The sequence below is a fragment of the Ceratotherium simum genome, chromosome 34, assembly GCF_057802395.1.
Source record: "Ceratotherium simum simum isolate JZ-2026a chromosome 34, ASM5780239v1, whole genome shotgun sequence".
In the NCBI taxonomy this organism is placed as follows: domain Eukaryota; kingdom Metazoa; phylum Chordata; class Mammalia; order Perissodactyla; family Rhinocerotidae; genus Ceratotherium; species Ceratotherium simum.
In genome coordinates, this window is record NC_141933.1 from 12,857,215 (window position 1) to 12,878,684 (window position 21,470).

General features: G+C 35.9%; 1 protein-coding gene across 4 annotated transcripts in view; it reads right to left on the reverse strand.

Annotated features, from left to right (window-relative positions):
* MS4A13 (membrane spanning 4-domains A13) overlaps positions 1–19,321 on the reverse strand; it is a 49,557-nt gene extending 30,236 nt beyond the window's left edge. For 2 of the 4 annotated variants that reach the window (XM_087423239.1, XM_087423242.1), the window contains exons 1-6: positions 19,054–19,321; positions 16,499–16,617; positions 14,302–14,442; positions 10,780–10,836; positions 9,692–9,811; positions 5,556–5,651 (exon numbers count right to left, since the gene is read on the reverse strand). In XM_087423239.1, the coding sequence (XP_087279365.1) occupies positions 5,556–5,651; positions 9,692–9,811; positions 10,780–10,836; positions 14,302–14,442; positions 16,499–16,552 (468 nt within the window). In that variant the 5' untranslated portion in view covers positions 16,553–16,617; positions 19,054–19,321. Of the gene's footprint in view, positions 1–136; positions 757–5,555; positions 5,652–9,691; positions 9,812–10,779; positions 10,837–14,301; positions 14,443–16,498; positions 16,618–19,053 lie in introns of those variants that run through there. The other 2 variants (XM_087423241.1, XM_087423240.1) reach the window with 2 other exon arrangements.
* Between the last annotated feature and the right edge of the window lie 2,149 nt (positions 19,322–21,470).

A 21,470-nucleotide genomic window follows, 5' to 3' on the forward strand; every position in this document is an offset into this window, starting at 1 on the left:
TTAGAAGATAGGGTGAATCTGAATTCAGAACAGATCCATGGGAAATTCTCCTTATTGTGGAAAAGCAGCCTGCTGGCTCTAAAAAGCAACGGATAGGATGACCCAAACAATGATAAGAAATAAGAAGCAAGGGGAATGAAAGGGAAGAAAAACAGCAGAGACTTTCAGGGCAGAGAGGAACTTTAATGAGGAGAGGAGCAGTCAAAGAAGAACAATGAAGGGACTATGAGTCAGATGCCTTTTGACTCATACTTTGTTCAGGTAGAATCCAGCTCAGGTAGAAGAACTCAGACTGAAATGTATTCTTTACTTGTAGGGGCATAAATTATTTAACCTTTTCCTGAGAATTATACAATATTATGCTCCAAGTCTTTATAGCCTGAACTCTAGAGACAATCACAAATCTTTTTTATGGTCTCTTACAAAAGCTCCATTAGGGAGAATTGACAGCTATTCAGAGTACCCAGAACACAAATTCTTCCTTGTAGTAATGTCATATTTAAGTAGGGAAAATCTTTCCTTGGAGCCTACAAAACTATGTGCAGAGAAATTTCTTGAATACTGAGAAGGAAAAACCAATTTGTGTTTTCTTTTGCACAAAATCTGTGGGCTTTGTAGCAGCTTTGTTATACAGAAATATCATTAGTGCCCACATCAGGTATGAGCACCAGGAAAAATATCACATTTCTAAGGTTTTTAAAAAGTGGTCTCAGCTTCTTCTGTAACAGTTGAAAGAGTATCTTCATTACCACGACTCTGAAAAATAAATTAACCTCTTATAAATCATATCATGTTTCCTAAAATCATACATGTAATAAATACTTAGTTTTTAAAAATGTAAGCAATATTGATGTTTATAGAATAAAATGTTTAAGTGCCATTTTTTCCGCTTTCTGTCCCAACTCTACCTCAACCCACTCTCTTAATTCCTGTTAGACCACTTTTAACTTAAAGTATACTTCCAGACTTTTATAATAAAAATATCCATGGTCTCCTTGAACATGAACAGATGCCAGCCAGTACCCCAGAAGTCACTTTGTCATGACATTTTCCAATTCTTACCTATTCCTTCCCTCCAAAAGTAACTGTCATTTTGACTTTTAGGTAATCAATCCCTTCTTATCTTTCTAGTTTTACTAACTAGCTGGCATTCTTCCCTAAACACTATAGTTTAGCTTTAGTTTGACCTGGTTTCAAACTTCATATGAATGGAATTATAAAGTATGCATTCTTTTGAGTCTGCCTTTCTATACTCAACCTTATGTATATGAGATTCATCCATGTTGTTAAGTGTAGGTATAGTTCCTTTTAATTACTAGGTAAAATTTTATTAGAGTAATATACTTCAATATATTCACCACTCATCCATTTGCATTGTTTCCACTTTGGGACTATTATGAATAACACTGACATGTATATTTCCCTGGAAGTATATCTTGGTACATATGTGCACACATTTCTGTTGGGTATATACTAAAGACTGAAATTACTGATAGGGTATGCATATCTTTACTTTCAATAAATAATTCCCAAAAGGTTTTCAAAGTTGCTGCAGTAATTTATATTCCAACTAGCAGTGTTAAAAGACTTCTTTTATCCGTAGTCATTACCATCACCTAGGATTGTCAGTATTTTGAATTTTAGTCATTTTATTAGGTATTCAATATCTTATTGTAGTTTTATTTTAATGTTATGATTGAAATGGTTGGATATATGTCTAACACCTTGCTATTTGTTTTCTATATGTCTCATGTCTTTTATGTTCCTCCTTTACCTGTTTTTTTTTAATTAAATACTTTCTGTGTATGATCTTAATTTCTTCATTGATTTTACTACATTTTTTTAGTTTTCTTAGTCATTTGTCTGGGGATTACAACGTGCATCTCAATTTATCACGATCTGCTTTAGCTGAACGCTAATTTAATTACAGTAAAACGTGGAAACTTTGTTCTCATGTAGCTCTATTCCTTTCCCCTTCCTTTGTGCTATTAGTCATAAATATTACACATATATATGTTATATACACAAACATATAGTGTTATAATTATTGCTTTGTAATCTTATCTTTTAAAATTTCAGAGAAAAAAGGAGAAAATATATATCTATAGAATAGGAGTTGGCAAACTATGGCATATGGGCCAAATCTAGCCTACTCTCTGCTTTATAAAGTTTTATAGGAACAAAACCATATCCATTCATTTATGTATTGTCAATGACTGCGTTCATGAGTTGAGTAGTTTGACAGATGGAATTAAGGTTGATAATAACATGACCTTAAAATAAGGACATTATCTTGGATTATCTGGGTGGGCCCAGTGTAATTTATGCAATTGTCTTTTAAATCCTTTCAGAGAAGAAAGCAGAAAAGATTTATTTATACTGTTTTTCATAGTCATCTACCTAATTACCTTTACCAATGCTCTTTATTTCTTCATGTGTATTTGAGTTTCATCTGATATCACTTTCTTTCAGTCTAAAGAATTTCCTTTAGTGTTTCTTGTAAGGCAGTTCTGATAGACACACATTCTCTGTCTTTGTTCATCTGCGTAAGTCTTTATTTCACCTTCAATTTTGAAGGATAATTTTAAAAACTATAGAATTCATGCTTGACTGTTTTTTTCTCCAACACCTTAATATGTCATCTCACTACCTTCAGGCCTCCATTATTTCTGATGAGAAGTCAACTGTTAATCTTATCGTGGTTACACTGTACATGAAGAGTCATTTTTCCCTTGCTGCTTTCAAGATTTTCTTTTTTTTATTCATTTGGCCCTGAGGTGTCTAAGAGTGGATCTCTTTGTGTTTATGCTAATTGAAGATCATTGAGCTTCTTAGATGTATAGAATAATATTTTTCATCAAATTTGGGAAATTTTTGACCATTATTTCTTCAAGTCTTTTTTCCCGTTCTCTCATTTTCTGGGATTTTCATATGCATATATTGCTGCACTAGATCGTGCCTCAAAGATCTCTGAGACTCTGTTCATTTTCTTCTTTTTTTTTTCTGTTCTTTCAGACTGGATGGTTTATCTTGGTCTATCATATTTGCTGATTTTCTGCCACCATGTCTTCAGCTCCAATCTGCTTTTGAGTCCCTCTACTGAGTTTTTCATTTTAGTAACTGTATTTTTAAACTCCAGAATTTCCATTTGGTTCTTTTTAATAATTTCTATTTCTTTTATTGATATTATTATTTAAAAAAATTTAACAGCATTACTGAGGTATACTCGATATACAAAGAATTGCACATATTTAATGTGTACAATTTGACGAATTTAGACATATGCAAACACCATGATACCATAACCACAATGAAGGTATCAGACATTGATACTCTTATTTGATAAGTTATTATTAGCATCCATTAATTCTTTAAACTTATTTTCCTTTAGTACTTTGAAGTCTTTCTTTGTGAAGTCCAACATTTGTTTTCCCCTCCTTCCAGCAGACTATATCTATTGACTGCTTTTTTCAGATGTATGGGTCACTATTTCCTGTTTTTTGTATGTTATATTTTGTTGCTGTTGAAAAATGGATATTTCAGATAATATATTGTAGTGACTTTGGATTCTGATTGCCTCATCTTCTCCCAGGAGTGTCTGTTATTGCTGTCTTTTGTGACTTGCCTGTACTAATTTTGTGGAGTCTGTGTCCCTTGCAAGGTGTGGCATCTGATAGATCTACTTACTTTTTCCATTTTTTACTTTTAAGACTGGTTTCCTAGGGTTCTTCTCCCGGTCAGCATAAGTGGTCAGTCAATGATTGGTTAGCTTAAACATCTTGTTATGAGCTGAATTATGTCCCCCTAATGTTCATATGTTAAAGTCCTAACCCCTAGTGCCTCAGAATGTGACTGTATTTGGAGATAATGTCTTTAAAGCAGTAATGAAGTTATAATGAAGTCATTAGGGTGAGCCTTAATCCAGTACGATGGGTGTCCTTATAAGAAGAGGAGATTATGACACAGACACACTCAGAGGGAAGACCATGTGAAGACATAGGGAGAAGACGGCCACCAGAAAGCCAAGGCAAGAGGCCTCAGAAGAAACCAACACTGCCAACACCTTGATCTTGGACTTTTAGCTTCCAGAATTGTGAGAAAATAAATTTCTGCTATTTAAACCATCCAGTCTCTTGTAGGTTGTTATGGTAGCCCTAGCAAAGTAATATGCTATTGTTTTAATAACACCCCTGGTCATAGAACTTTCTGTGCTCTGCTCCAAATAAAATCAGCCCTCTCCAGCAGTGAGGCTACTAGTCCTCACAGTCAGACCTGCCCAAGTAAACTTCTGCAAAATGGCACCAGAGGAGAGGAGGGGATGGGAGGCACTGGAGCAGCCTCAAGCTAAAATGTCACAAGCATCCACTATTCTTACTGAAGTTCAGGAAATTTTCTAAAAGAAACACTTTTCAATTTGTTGTATGCTTTGGTAAATTTCCAGAATCTTTAAAAGGTTTATTGACAATTTTGTCCAGTTTTATCATTTCATTTTAGGGAGATTTGCCATATCCTCACTCAGCCATTCTGGAAGCCCCACCCATTCCCTATTCTTGGAAAACTCTTTTTCCATGCAGTCTAGTAGTTACTTCTGCACTTCAGTTAGTCCTTGCTCAGTGATCTTCCCTTACCATCCTATGTAAAATAATCTTTGCCTTATCTCCTTACTCTATTTTACTCCAGAACATTTTTCCACTTCTTGAAATTATATATATGTGTGTGTGTGCGTCTTTGTTTATTGTCTTTCTCTCCCACTAAAATGCAAGCTCCCCGATGGTAGGGATGTTGTCTTGTTAATCGTTGCATCCTTAGTGCCTATTACAATGCATAGTAAATAATAATCCCTCCATAAATATTTGTAAAAGAACAAATGAATGTTAGATATCTAGTTTTTTTAAGATTGTGAGAAAATGAACAGTCTCATAAACTTTTGTAGTATTGTGAATTATTATAGCATTTTGGGATGTTATTAAACTTGCAATTACACTTCTAAGAATCAACTACCTACAGGAATACTAGTCTTGTATGCAAAGATATATGTATTGGGATGTTCACTGCATCATTGTTTATAATTTTACAACAATTAGAAAAAAAACTAAATATGCAGCAATAAAGGACTGATAAATACTAAGGAAAAGTATGAAGCTATTTAAAGGCACTGTTTAGATATGTTTTATAATGAGGAGATGTTTATAATGGTTGAGAAAAATACATGTGACACAACAATATGATGACACAATTAGTAAAAAGGAAAACTGTGTGTGTGTGTGTTTGTGTCTTTTAGTGTAGATTTAGATGTGTGGGTATGATGAGGAATACATTAAGAGGACACTAACTTTATAATTTTTTAACTTTTTACTATACGGTTTCATGTATTACCTTTGTAATTTTATTAAAAAAACAATAAAAATGAAAAAATTAAAAAGTAAAGGAAATATGATCACATATTCCATTTTTATTAGTTCTAAACAAATTGTATCAGTGCACTTCAACTCCTTATAGTGTTCTTACTAGAAATCAACATCTCTTGATTTGCCAGATAGTAGATAAACACTTACCAAACCAATACAGCCATAGATGGAGTATGTAAGTGCAATAGCAAATTCCAAGGGGTAGGTGGACAGTAAGATACGTGAAACTTCCCTCCCGAGTTTCTGAAACCAGAAAATAGGCAGAAATCTTGCATTACTATCTCAATTAAGTGCAAATATGTTCATGGAAGGAGCTCCCAATATAACAGTCAAAGAAAAGAAGAAAAATAGGAAGGATAATTAAGCCTCCTTCACCAGTTGATTTCCCCAGGCATTTCTACTCCTTTGCCTTCTGTTCAACTTTTCCTAGCTTTCATTCCCCCAATTCACTGTCTACAACTTCCATTCTTGATCTTCATCACTCAGCATTCTTGCCTCACTTCTCACAACTCTTATTCTCATAATTCTCTTCAGCACAGAGTCCCTGGCACAGCTCGCTACCCAAACTCTCCAATCAATAAGATTTGACCCTTCCATCTCCAATGATAAGAATGGCTACCAAGAGATTTTATCAAGCAATCGTCATGTATTAAAACAGCTATTATTAATTACAAACTTACTCAAATTTACATGTGTAGTGATGAAAATCTCACATAGAAATTGCTGTAATATCATATGGAAGGATGAGTAAATTCAAAAAGAGTTCAAAGAACATTTCACTTGGGAGTATAAGGTGATTGTGATTTCTGGGATAAATAAAGCAGACCCCTTTTGTTACTATCGGAAAGATATTTTCAACTATATATCAGGATGAATGATACTGGTAATAATTCTGAAATAAATGTAGTTTTTGTGCAGGCTGTGGAAAGACAAGAATGATATTCAGACCTAGAAAGAATAACATTATAATTCTCTCTCCTTCAATTTCTTCTCTTCCTTCTTCTCCTTTTTTTTTGGGTTATTTAATATTTTGTAAAAGCAAGACACTATTAGTTGGTAGGGATTAGATGGTAAGAATGAAATGACAAAAAAATTCCTGCTTTCTCAAAGTTTACATTCAAGTAGAAAAGACAGAAAGATAATATAAGGTAATGTACCATAAGGTTGAACATGTCAAAATGAATAAAAACTTGCTCAATAATTAAAGGGGACAGGAGTTTCACCCTAAGCCATTCATATCTAGGAAGGCTCCAAAAGAGGTAGGACTTTTGAAATAAGAGTAGGAGTGAGAAAAATGAAGGGGGTAAGCAACTTTATAGGCAGTTTTAAATTTTTATTTACTTTTTCTTTGTAATCTATCTTGTTCCAGAAAGAATTTAATAGCATAAATGAAAAGTATGACAAAATAATTAGGAAATAGTGATGTAAAATAGAACAAATAATAAAGCTAAAAATACATATCACATGACCTATGGTTTGATAATGTGAGCAAAAAACTGAATGCAAGAATGAATATAACATGTTCTGAGAAGATGATAAACAAGTTTTACTCAGGTATAGTGTTTATTCATGTATGGTATTAACAGGAGGACAAAGAAAAGACTACAGGGTTGGAAATGGCAAGGTAAAGAATTCTGATTTGATTTTGTTGGCAGAAACACAATCATAGCATTTTGGCTGGAAAGTACTTGTGACCTCTTAGCTGGAAAGACTATAAAAAGTCATTTTGCCCACATTCCTTAATTTATATGTGTTAGTGTTATTCTCAGACAAACTCTCCCCCGAAAGTGGCAAGATAGCTGCCAGAGAAGTTCAAATAGGAAAACAACAGAGAGAGTGACTGAGTTCTCGACACATGACTTAAACCTCTGAATCCAGCTGAAGTCAGTAAGTGCCCTTTTTTGGTTTAAGTCAATTTGGGTTGTATTTCCTGTCACTTACAACCAAGAGAGCTGTAATTAATAAAAATCTAAGTAGGGTCTGGCCTGGTGGCATAGCAGTTAAGTGTGCGTGCTCCACTTCTGGCGGCCCGGGTTTGGATCCCGGGCACACACTGAGGCACCGTTTGTCAAGCCGTGCTGTGGTGGTGTCCCAAATAAAGTGGAGGAAGATGGGCACAGATGTTAGCCCAAGGCCAGTCTTCCTCAGCAAAAAGAGGAGGATTGGCATGGATGTTAGCTCAGGGCTGATCTTCCTCACACACACACAAAAAATCTAAGTAAATAATAAACAATTTTTGGTAATTGGGAAGACAGTGGAAAGAGAAGGGGGAAAGATTACATCAAGGTTTTGAGCCTAGGAGATTGAAATAAGGGAGTCTTGCAGTACAGTACTTTTGAGGAGGTAAATATTTTCCGTTTTATATCTGTGGAGTTTGAGACGATGATAGAAGCATATCCAAGTAGAAAAGTCAAGCTGGCCATTAGAACAATAGGCTTGGAGTGTGGGAGCCAGACAAAGCAGTTAACTAATAGGTATGTGTTAGCATTTTCCCCATTTACACATTAAGAAACAGGGAAGTTAAAGAATTGTCCAAGGGGTCACACACAGTTAGTGAGTACTGAAGATAGTGTTTGAATAAAGACAGTCTGGTTCTGGATTTATACTATTAACCATTTTGCTATATGAGGAGTACAGTTCAGAAGCAGACACTTTTGGGGATAGCTGAACCTGCCTGGGAACACTGATAATTTGATGAGTTTGTGGATTTAGCCAAGCCAATTACTTATGTTAGAAAAGTTGGCATATGGAAAATCTTGTAATTGTAGTAAATTAAATTAAATTAAATGTAGTAAATTAAATCTTGTAAATGTAGTAAATAGGTAAATATAGTAAATGTAGGTCTATAATTCTACAATGCCTCTAGGAAAAGACGGTCGGTTAGAGATGTGGGTCTAATAATACAGGTTCATTTTGTGTAACTAATCACAGCAAACAAAGCTGAAATTTGTGTGTTTGGAGACTGTGAAACTGATCATTAATACTCAGTTCAGGCCAAATAAATAGTCTACAATGGTTTGTAATATTGTTTGCAAAAGGTGGGTCTTGGAAATTATGTCATATTATCTTAAACTGATGATTATAAGCTTATGAATACAAGTGGTAAGCTAAAATAACCTGAAATAATTCTACAGTTAATAACTTAATTCCCCCCTCCCTATCTCTGCCCCCAAAATTAGAATTGAAGATTTCTAGATTGAATTTTCAGGGCAAATGGAGAATTTTATAATTTACAGGGAAAATCTGGTGCATGCTTGTTTAAATCAATACATCATTCATTACACACAATCTATTTTGGGGTATTATTGCATCTTCTCTCACCATCTCATTGTCCTTTAGGCTTCTGTTCTCCATGCTTGGATTTCTTCCACTGATGGTCCCCTTTATAATACTGTATAATATAATATAATATAATATACTGCAGGTAGGGAGAGGGGGTGTATAGGGAAGAAGCAGGAAGTTTATCCCTCACCTACAAAGACTCTCCTACTCATTAGCATTATTTTTGAGTTAAAACTTTCAAATTATTACTTGTTTTGCTTTGTTGTTCAATAACAAAGAGGATCTCCACTCTAATCTGTTCTCATTTTAAATGGATGATTTTTGTAAGTATTGCTAAAGTCTTCTGCAGCACTAATATTCTGTATTCTGAATTTAAAGCCAAAACAATTGAAATAAATCTATTGTGGTATTAGTAAAAATACTCACATTTACTGGAGAATGTTACTATCTTAAGAAGAAATACAGTTATTTCTGTGGTACAAAGTGTGTGATTAGATATTCAATTAAATGAAAGCAAGACAGATTCATGTATATTTAGCATCTGTGGACTTAAAGCAAAATTCATGTGAGACACAAAAATAGGCTGTGTATGAAAAGCTCTGTTAAACCAGAAATTACTAGGTGTCTACAATTCTGACTATATGCATTAATAGCAGAATTCTTTTGTTGATTTTGGGAATGGTTTCTAGGATTATACTTTTCTTTCATTAACAGAATCATCAGTGACCCCTAGCCTAATGCATATGCAATCATCACTGAAGCCTTCAAAGTTTTTACTTGCTTTATTTTAATTGGGCATGTGAAGATTTCAAACATCCTTTTAATATTTACAAAAAAATCACATTAGAATTATTTTTGAATTAAAACTTTCAATCACGAGCTTACTAAATCAAAGAACTTCGTGAGGACCAATAAAGGCCTTATTTTACCTCCTAAGGCTTCAAAACCTCTGAAAAGAATAATTTTGAAATTAAGATGTTCCTATAGAATTGGTCACTTACCGCTTGTCCGTAATTCCTATAGGACACAGAATCAAACTTAGACAACTCCACTATTGTTAGAGCTGCTGCAATAACTGCAGTAATTATGCAGAAGATGTTCATGACCAAAGCACATGTAACCTGAAAAGAAGACAGAGGGTAAATTTGTTATATTCAGAATAAACACTTTGGTTAAACAGTTTGTACTGCTGAAAAAAAAAATCATCTAGGTAACATTTTGATCTAGTTTCTGAAGCTTTAGAAGTGTTGGTATGCTTGCCATTAGAGTAAAATATTTTTTCTGGTTTGCATGAAACTCAGTTAACCTGGAGGAAACACTGAAATATCATCACATCAATAAACATCCATCTTCCATTTGGGTTTAAAAATATTGTATTTTACAATCTTCTGGGTCAGTTGGAAGAAAGACTTTTAAGATATGAAGTGAACGAAAGGAGTTCCACCGTAAAAAGAAAAAAGAAAAAAAAAGATGGAAAATGACTACCTGTAGAAATAAGCCAAATAGGATTCAATGATTTTTAATCCTGGGTTTTCATTCTCTAGGGAAATCCATCAGTATCTTTGGATATCAGTTTTTTATCTGTACAATTATGAGATCAGATACCTTAATTTCTAAGATATCTTTTAGCTCTAAGATTCTAGGATTTTTTTCTTCCCAATCTTTCCACCTATACCATAGACGGATCTTTATTCTGGACAGATCCTCTATTTTGTTACAAGATACAATCCTGTTCCCAAACTGGATAGTTAGAAAAATGAAGTTTTACAGTGTTACATTTCTATAGAAAGGCATTAGGTCCTATTAAATTTTTTCTAATAGTAAAGTTCACACAATGTTTAAAGAAGGTAGAATACCAACTAAAAAAAATTATATTTAGATTTAGAAACCTTTACACAATCATGATTCTAACTAATATGGCATGTTTGTCTACATTAAATTATGTACTGCTGGATTTTCACTTAAATTCCTTTATTTATTTTATGTAGGGTAGATTCCTTCATTGTTTAGCCACCCACTATTGTCTCGTTAAAACCTATTTAGCTTTGTGACAAGTGATTTCTAGGATACCCTAAACATTTCAACTTACCGGGCCTTGATTTGGATGCCATGCTGCTCTTATTATGGAGACTCCTGCAATGATAAACTGGATATAAAAACATATATTTATAAATACTCATTGATAAGGCTCATCACCTTAAAATGTATTTTTAACAACTCCCTCTTCTAAGACAATTATTTTTAGAATACTAAGAGTAACAAAATATAAACAAGTTTTAGTAGAAGGGGTCAGGACAAGTTTCCATCATATAGTAATGAACTGAAAGGCAATAGTAGGGTCACTAATAACAGAAATATATAGGGGACAGTGGGCAGAATTCAGGTTGTGGTATATGCCAAAGATGACTTAAGCAGTCCTGAATCAGGGACCAAGTTTGTATATCTGCGCATGCTTTCTGAAATTATTCGATTATTACTTCTAATGCTATCCTTCCTAATGAGAAGATGTCACTGAGTGTAATTACTGTGTACATATCCAGATGTGAAAAAAGTGGTCCATGAGTCTATTCCAAATTGTATTTTTACAAAATATCTCTCTTAACTGAGACTGTAGCCATTATTAAGGTAATAGCTGCTATTTATGTTTTTGCCTTTGTTTTTTAAAAATAGTTTCCATTATTTTATACTAGGCTGCTTTGTCTATTTCCCAGAAGCGTAAAGCTATGCCATATTGTTTGAAGGTGGACTGAACAATTCCCTTGAAATATTCCTTTTGTCTTATCTGTTTTAGTGGCTTTGACAAAGATCCAAGTCAAAGGCTAATTTGTGGAGAAATAGCATTCATGCTATATACGATATATAGAAAGGCCAAACTTGAAGCTTACTAACTCCTCAAGGATAACTTAAATTTACACACTCAGCACTTCATTCTGTAACAAAGGCTGAGATTTCGAAGGAGGTACACAGTGAAGGTAAGAACTAGTTCAGCATATAAAGTGAAAATATCTTGTGAATTTTAAACTAGAGTTCTCTCTAACTAGATTACCAAACCATGCGCTTTACAAAATGCTTTTCAAAGTTTATGATCTAAATGAGAAGTTTTGCATTAGATTAAACTTAATTGAAATTGTAGATAATTTATTCTAGGAGCTAAACACGCTATTTTTATAACATGAACAATTAAACACTGAGGGACATGAATCATTTACCTGGATTTTGTCTGCCAATTCACTATTTTTCTCCTATTGTTTTCCAAGGCAATACTTTGACACTTATTAGCCAATGTATAAAGGCAGGGAATCTCCTAGAGGCCACTGCTTCCTCTATAGCCCTATCAAGCGGTGGCCATCTTATCTCCTACAGTCCTTATACCATTGGTTCTAAGCATGGGGTAAGTGGTCTCCTTGTTCCTTACTGTTACTTCCAACCATGCTCTCTCCTCCAGCTCTGAATCAAATGTTATTGGATTCTACAACCCACTATCCCTCTTGGTTGATGTCATCTATTGACCCCTTGGTCCTCTTCTCTTTCTAGGTGATTTTAATTCTTGTCTCTCTAACTCTCTCTCTAACGTCTCTTTAAGTCTTGGTAATTTCAGTATATACACTTCTATGATCCTTCTAATACCCTGGACTTGTGGTTCTTTGAATTTCTCACCTCCAATCCTTTGACTCCATCCTATCCCAGTCACTCACTCCCATATTCATTCTCTTGTCCTTGTTTCTGCCAGTAAGTGTAACACTTGTCAAATATCAGTTTCAAGCACGCCATTCTGACCACCACCTTCTATCTTTCTAGCTCATGCCCTGTAGTATTACAACTCTAACGATCCTTTGACCCCCATCTAGATCTATAATCTGAGCCCCTCACCTCCCTGTTATATTCTTTCCATCATCATCTTAAATTCCACGGTCAACTATTACAAACACTCACTTATATACACTCTCAACTCCTTTGCACCTTTTTTGTTTGATCACAGTTGCATAATTAAACCAAAATCCTGATTAAACCAAAATCCTGATTAAACGCAGTTCTCTTGCTTACTGCATGCCTGCACCCATGCAGCCAAACATGGCCTGAGAAGGACACACGACCACCTTGACCAATCTCACTATACAATCATGTTCCTAAAACTTAAGTGAGCCCTTCATGTTACATGAAACTCAAACTTTTTCACAATCCCTGCACTCTCTCACTTTTCCTAGATGACTATTTTATATCCTCTCCTCTCTCCTCAAGCAACCAATCCATCCTCGCATTCTCACTCTCAGCTCAACCATGCTTATTAATTCACTAAGATATTTGAAGCCATCAGAGAAAAGTTCCACAAGCTCCCAACATCCCATCTACCTACCTATCAAAATTTGTCCTTTCTCTCTGTTCCTCTGCCTTTCCCTCTTGTTACCTACTTTGACACTATTTATATTAAAGGTGGATAATCCTTTGTTGTGGGGGCTGTCCTATGCATTGTAGGATGTTTAGCAGCATCCTTGGCCTCTGTCTACTAGATGCACATCCCCAGCTGTGAAAACCAAAAATGTCTCCAGACATTAACAAATGTCCTCTGAGGGGCAAAATCACCTCTAGCTGAGAACCACTGCTAGAGATGAACTGTCCATGTTCCTAGCTATTTGTGTATTAAAATTCATCATCTCTTGCATACACAAGTACATGATTCTAATAATTTTTCTCTTCCCAATTTATCTCATATCATCAATTTTCTCTATTCTGGTTCACTCCCCTCAACAAGACGTGATACTTCCAACTTACTAAAACAAAATTTCCTCTCTCTTGACCCAAATTTCCCCTAGCTACCACCTCATTTCTCTATACCACATTACACCAAAGTCCCTAAAGGAGTTGTCTGTATTTGCTGTCTCTTAATTCCTCTTCTCCCTTTATTTCTTTTTTTTTTAATTTTTATTTATTTATTTATTTTTCCCCCAAATCCCCAGTAGATAGTTGTATGTTATAGTTGCACATCCTTCTATATTTCTTAAACCAACTCTAATCAGGTTTTTGTACCCCACCCCATTCCAGTGAAACTACTTGTCAGGTTTACTGCTGGCATCCATATTGCTAAATCCAATGCTCAATTCTCAGCCCTTGTCTTATTTGACAAAATAACAGAATTTAATATAGTTGATCTTTCCCTACTTCCTTGTTCTCTTGGCTTCTAGGATGCCACACTCTCCAGATTTTCCTACTACCTTATGGCTGTCTAGAAACCACAGAAGGGTGTAGATTATGGAATATTTACAAAATGTGTGAGTGTAGACTTGTTGTGTGAGGAAGCTAAAGTAAAGACCCTAAATATGAAAATTAACAATGCTAAGATTCTTGGTCTTTCACATATCTAAGGAGAATCTAACCTATGGTTGTTGTGGCGTATTCAGTCTTGTATCCACTCTGTTGTAACAGCACTGGTAAATTAAAGGTGCTCAAAAAATATTTCTTGAAAAAAAGAATTTGATTTTGAATAAAATACCAACATGGGATTTAGTTACAGAATTCTCCTGAAAACTTTGTTTAGAAACTGTTCCCTGTTTTCTGCAAGCGGCATTAACATTATTTACTGAATGATTAAATCATATAAATGTATTCTACTCACAATAATTCCCCATAAAGAACATCCTGTTTTGTAAGTTATAGGTTCATATTTTCCAAATACTCCTTTAATTTGTCCCATATACAAAATCAATAGGAAATACCACATGATAACATGAAAGATGCCAAGCATAATCTGGATAGCCTGTGAGAAGAGAATGCTATTAGTACTGAAACCATGTAATTTATAACATAATTCCAATAAGTGTTAATTATAAGAAACATTCAACACTTTTACAAAAGATAAAAGTAAAATAGCAATGCACTTAACCACGTATTTCCTGGATTGGTTAGCCCCAAAAGAATGCCCTAACCAGGAAGTACTGAGGTTGACCAAGTAGGAATCAGCCACACTTGGAACATCAGACTGTTCCATAATAATTGTGACCAATAATTCTGGCCTTCTCCCATAAGAAGGTTGACAGTCTGCCCCTACTACTGCCTATCCTCCCTACCTATCAAATAATGGCATGAGAGAAGAATACTGAAGGTGCTTAAGAGAATATGTGCTTACTAATCTATTTGGATGCAGGAAGCCATGTATCCAATATTTTCTTGTACATTAGTAATTTATTAAGGATAAGTCACTTTTTGAATCTTATAAAGGTTTGATTTGTCTTTTCCTTCAAGGCATACTTAGTATGGGTCTTTTTCACAAGCATGCTGGGGTGAGGTACAGTCCAATAGAAAGATACAAAAAATACCCAAAGTAGATTTGCTTGCGCAAGGTCATCCTATTGGACAGGGGATGGGTTAGGGTAGGGGAGAATTATTACTCAACTTTAATTTGTAGGAAGATAATTATAATCCCACGAAATGTGTCCCAGTAAATTTATTTTTTAATTTATATATGAACTGATATTTCATATACTGAATCACATTTTTAACTACTTTTGAAAAATTTCAGAGGGTATGTTATTTTCATTTTCATATAAATAAATTTCATATAAATTTCATATTTCATATAAATAAATTAAAAGGAAGCTATTTAATGTTTTGACTTTAATAGTTCCAGCTCTTTGTAAAGCAAGTAAAGCAAGTAGTCTATGAAATACATAAATGCAATTGGCTAATACTAAAGATATATTTTAGAGAAGTTTTTTTTTTTGTATGGAAAGAGCACTTTTTGGGTAACAATCTTATACATTTTTACAGATTTAGACTTTAAGATTTCCTCTGCATCAAATTTAGAAGAATGGCATTTTTTTCAGAGGTTCTTTGGATTTGACCGGGAGAAAATCCTCTACTAGATTGCAAAATCCTCAAGGGTCTGGACTTTAGTTGTCTCATTCTTGTCACTAGCCTCTAATATGGTCCCCAGCATAGGGCAGGGACCTAGTAAATAGCTCTTGTATAAGCACATCAGTATCAAGAACATTAATCCTACATGACTGTCCCAACTGTTAAAAGTAGGCTTGAAAAATAGTGTCTCCTTTTACATGATTGGCAGTTGTTCTATATAAAACTGTGAAATTTCTTATTTAAAAATGGTTCTTAACCTAGAGCCAATGAATGAGTTCCAGGAGGTCACAGGCCTCCCTGCACCGACCCCCCCACACAAAATGAGTGTAGAAGATTATGATATGTACATGAGTCAGGGGAGAAGATTCAGAGCTTTCTTCCTATGTCCAAAGGGGTCTGTGACTCCAAAGAGGTTAAGAACCTCTGCTGAACAGTCAGGTAGGAGACAGACAATTGGTCTACACAGCAGCCAAATCCAAAGGAAAATTTCACATCCAGTGGAAAAGGTTTTTCCCCTTCAGATGTGAAAGAGCAGGATCTTCATAATTCCTTGGTGTTTACTAAGAGAGCTAGGTAAACTCTCTGTTTATAACTTAATAGAAGACACAAATTAATAACGATCCTACTGCATAGACATCAATAAAGTAATTAAAAGAGATCAGCAATGGATCTCTCTCACATTTAAAAAAACACTTCCTTTTTTCTTTTATTACTTTTTTGGATTTAGCTATTACCTTGCGTATGTTGGTTTAGACAGTATGCTTATATCTAAGCACATATTTGTTTATGAACGGACATGAGATCAGTCAAAATTTGTAGAAGACAACCAACATTTAAAAAAAAACAATTTTTACCCTTTTGACGTAACCAAATCTTTCCCTCTCCAGATCCAAGATTATTCCTTATTAAATTGAAATAATGCATGATCCTGAATTTAGTCAAAGTGAAGTGTTACTTACCCCTAAAACAAGACCATCTGCTGTAGAGATTTTTGCACACGCACATCCAGCCATACTCCCAGCATTTCCTCTAAATGATTATGTCTCTAATCTTTGGTGATATCTTTATAAGTAAGCTTCTACAAAACAATACAAAACACATATACACGCTTTGCTCAAAAGAAAATACTTAAGTTTGATTCTTATTGTTTCGCAACCACCTCCCCAAACTCAGAAGCAATCACTTTCTTCTTTCCATCCTTAATTCTTAAAAGGCATCAACTTGTATCCACTTGTTCTGAATAACAGCCTCCGTAACTGAAAAGCCTCTCTCCATGGCTAAAAAAATACGAGTGTATTACAGATATCTTTTCTGAGTAGTGAAGTGTCTCTGGTTGATAAAATATAAAGAACACCTAAGGAACAGTGTTAGGAATCTTCAGTAAAGCTTTTAACAGTTCATTTGCAATTCATAATCAATTCAATGCAATTCATAATGCCGTGTCTGCATTTTCAAAACGAAATTCTTTTACTTAAATTCATCATTGGCTTGTGATTTTTTTCTGACTCATATCTGAAAACTAATTCTTCTTTCTATGTGAAAGAACTTTTTCTTCCATCAGACAACTTACCAAAGTTGCTTCCAGAATCCTAAAGGCTTCTCCTATTCTTTTTTGTTTTTTTCCTGTAATCACTGCATTTCTCCCTGGTGTTTAGATCATCTTCTTATTTATATTAAAATGAAACCCTGGCTAATAATTGTATCCCCTTGTGGATCTGAAATTACATTGTTCTACAGCTTCTAACATCTCATACTTAGGTCAATAACATGAGTCATGTCATTTAGCGGGGTGATCATCTAATGGAGAATCTTTTTCTTTTTTTTTTTAAAGATTTTATTTATTTTATTTTTTCCCCCCAAAGCCCCAGTGGATATTTGTATGTCGTAGCTGCACATCCTTCTAGTTGCTGTATGCGGGACTCGGCCTCAGGATGAACGGAGAAGTAGTGCCTCGATGTGCACCCGGGATCCGAACCCGGGCCACCAGCATTGCAGCGCGCGCACTTAACCACCAAGCCACAGGGCCGGCCCTAATGGAGAATCTTAAAACTTGAGCTTTGATTCTTTCAGAAAGGAGGGAGTTTGACTAAATAACCTCTCATTCCCTGTACCCTTAAAATCTCATGACTTGATTATTTCAATGAGACTTCGGTTTCTAAAATTGATTTTCTGAATGTCTCTTAATTCTATAAAGTCTGTACAGAGACAGAACAAGGTAGATAAGAATACAAGAGCTAATGATAGCAAATAGAGAAAACAATATGTTAATAACTTAAGTATAAACAGTAAGCTTTATATATTCAAACACCACCTTTGAGAAATACCAAAGAAAGGGTATAGGCCTACAGGTAACCAACATTAATCACTCTGTCATACTTGAATAAAAGTCATAGAATTACAGAATTCATATATAGAGAGTAATGAGGAAAAGTCATACCTAGATTGTTATTATTTGTCACTTTTTAGATAAAAGGAAAAGAGTAAAAGTAATAAGCCCTTTTGTGTACGTAGAAAAGTTCTTTTCACATTTGTAGTTGATAGTGAAAGCATCATGAGTGACTTGGGGAGTAGAATATTTAGCATTACTATAATTTCCACCAAAGCCACCCCAAATGAAGTATTCATTAAAATACTAAGGAAAAAAAAGGGTGTATGTGTGTATTTAAAATCCTCAGCTTAAAGTGATGGAAGGAAGAAACTAAGAAATACTACAATATATTCCTGGAATAAATGCTGGTTATAATTTTTTAAAAAACATTCTACATTCGGTTACTCTACAACCCAGTTAAGTATCCATGTTTGTTAAAAAAAAAAAAAAAGATGAAATAAAAAAATAAAATCAGTCATTGAGTTGATTTTCTGGTGATCCCATCACTTACTCCAAAAAGCAACTGCAGGACATACCCCTAGCCCTTATTGCCCACCCTATCCGCATCCCCTAAACTCGCCCGACATAGAAATTCAGGAACAGCCGCACAGAGAGCTTCATGTCTAGAAACCACTTCTCCGCCTTGAGCATCTTGAGCAGGGATGCGGCTCCTGCCTTCAGAATAAAGTTCAAATTCTCGGGCAGGGCATATAAAGCCCTTCGTGAACTGCATCCTGTAGTGATGCTCCCTGCCACCTTCGCAGCCTCATCCCGGCCACTCCCTCGCTTTCAGCCCCAACAGCTCCCACAGCAGCCTTCTCGGGGGAGCTCCTCTGCCTCCTGAGCCTGTTAGACACCCCTCTCCCTAACACTCTGTGCACACTGCCTCTCATGGCGTAGTCTAACTTTTGATTTTCAGGACTGGCTCCCAAGTCAGCGTCAACTCCCATAAGTCAAGGAGTTCATGTCTGTAGACGGTGACCACCGAGAGGCTCATACTTGAGGAAATAAAGCCTGTAATAAAGGCGGGTGGGTGAGGCCCAGCCTCCGCAGAGGGAAGGAGGGGACGGGAGGAGGAGGGTGGGGGACACCGAATTCTGTCTCCATGCCCCCTGACGGCTTTTAACCCTTGAGAGACATCATTACCCTGCATCGTACTTGTTCAGGGTCCCAAGGATTGAGTTCTGTCCTCTCACGGCCAAGCCCAGGCAAAGGGGGTCCCCGCGTGGGCCGGTCACCCTGCCCCGGAGTGCTCGTCCAGCACCCTGTCCGGGTCCTCCTGCCAGTGCCCAGCCCAGGCTGAAGAGGCAGATCTCGGCTGGCGGTGCCCTCAGGGCCAGGTCCCCAGACTCTGCCCTGTGATCATCACTGAGGTAGCAAGGCGCCCAGGACCCGGCCGGCCCTCAGGCTCCTCAGGCTCCTCAGGTTCTTCAGGCTCCTCAGGCCGAGCGGGTCTCCAACGGCAGCGGCGTGGTCCTCATGCGCATGCGCCGTACTCCAGCTACCGAGGGAGGGGGCGCGAGGGAGGGCGTGTGCGCAGACTCATTAGGGCCGGCGGGCCACGTGGTGCGACCCGCGCCAACCACCTCTTGGTGTCTCTAGAAATGGCTTCTCCAAACGTCCTTCTCTGTTATTGGCCTTTTTGGTCCTAGTCTTCCATACACATGCAGCAGAGTGACCAGGACTGATGAAAAGTCAGTCCTCCACCTTCTCTGTCCTCAAAGAAAAATTTTGGCCACGAATGCACTTTAGAAGGTGTAAATATTGAAAAAGGCAAGTAATGATGGAAAAAGGCTGAGTCAATGACTCACTTTTCTTTTTTTTAATATAAGTAGCTAAAGAAGGAAGTTAATGAAAAAAAAAAAGAGAATATTTAGCAAGACACCAGAATGACTTTTTGATCCACCGGCTGAGGTGAGTTTATCTTTCAGGTTATACCTGGCATCAGTTTTCTATTTGATGTGGATAGTAGTTAAAACAATATTTATGAAGAGATGTGTAAAGAAGTACAGGTGCAGCTAGAAGACATAGAAGAGTCAGGTCTGGGAAAGTGGATGAGGAAGTGGAAAAAAACCCGAACAAATTCAAGCAAACGATGTAATCTTAAATTAACTGATAAGTACAGATCGTCCTGTCATGTAACTATCATGACTTACTGGGGCATTCAAGTACCTGGAATGCAGCTACTGAATGCTAGGAACTCTCATTTATTCCAGGAAAATTTATATTGGTATTTTGGAAAAGTTAAAATTCAGGCTTGTGTTGTGAATATCTAGTGAATGATAGCTCATGAGCCAAACTTTCAGAAACAGAGACTGATTGTTTTATAAAGAAATTGGCTAAGTGCCACCAACACCCTTGTTTGCCAAAGAAATTACAAGTATGTGTTAAAGCTGCCAAGATCTTTTATGATCATTTTGGAGCCTGAAAATCAATTATAAACTCAATAACTTAATCTTGAGCCCCACAGCTAACTTCCTTACATTGTGACTTTAAAGTCCCTTGAATTAAAAGAAAAAAAATACGCCCAGGCTTTTCTAAAGCCTTTACATTTTGTATTGGTCAGTTTATCATTGAAGGTATTAGTTTTATTCTTAAGTAATAAAGCACTTTAGTTTCTAATGTTAGTATTATTCTTTTGTGCTGTACCTGTCTGTGAGCAGAGAGAGATCTGACAATATTAAACATTCTGTGTGCTATAGAAAGAGGAAATCACCTGAATATGTCTTCAACCTCAAGATTATGGATTTAAAAGAAATGAGTCAGTTCTGATGAGATGGGGCCCTATTGTAACTTGCTGCCATGATGGATTGATTGTGAAGGAAGTGATGTATCTTTTCCTTTCATTTAAGGTTTAGTCAACAGTCTCTGGAAATTGTCTTGGATTTGATTATTTTCTTGGATGAGGGTCCAAATGTATATTCATATTTGTTCAATGAATACGGATACATATGTATTCAATATGAACATGGGCAAGACTAGATGAGCAAGTCATGTTGTGAGACAGGCAGAATTCCTTGGCACTTCTTAATTCCTCTGATAATATCACAGATCAGTAAACCAACCTTGCTTTTCTCTGTCCCCATAACCTGGATTTGGAAATTCAGAATTCATATCTTTTTAATTTTTATCCTTTGGTCTTCAAATCTTTGCATCCTTCAACAATGAAGAGGTAACTAGTCGTGGTTTGGCATCCAATATGACTTACTTTTTGTCGTCTTAAATATTTATCTATGTCGATTATGTTGTTAATTTCCCTTGAATTGGTTCCCAGAATACAAAAGACATTAGGAAGAAATGTGCTGAGGCCACCATGCCTGATATAATCTTGTTAAAACCATTGTTGAGGATCATTATAAGGACTGTTGGCTGCAAGCCTTGATGAAATAATCTTGTCCAAGTTGCTATGAGGAATGTCATTTTACTTATACACAGGAGAAAACAGATGCTTCCTTGTGTAAACATCAAGCTGTTCTAGTAAGAAAAATGGAAATAAATCTGTGTAACACTGGGAAAACTAAGTAATTAAGTTTATTTTAGAAGAGCAATATGTATATAGGTAT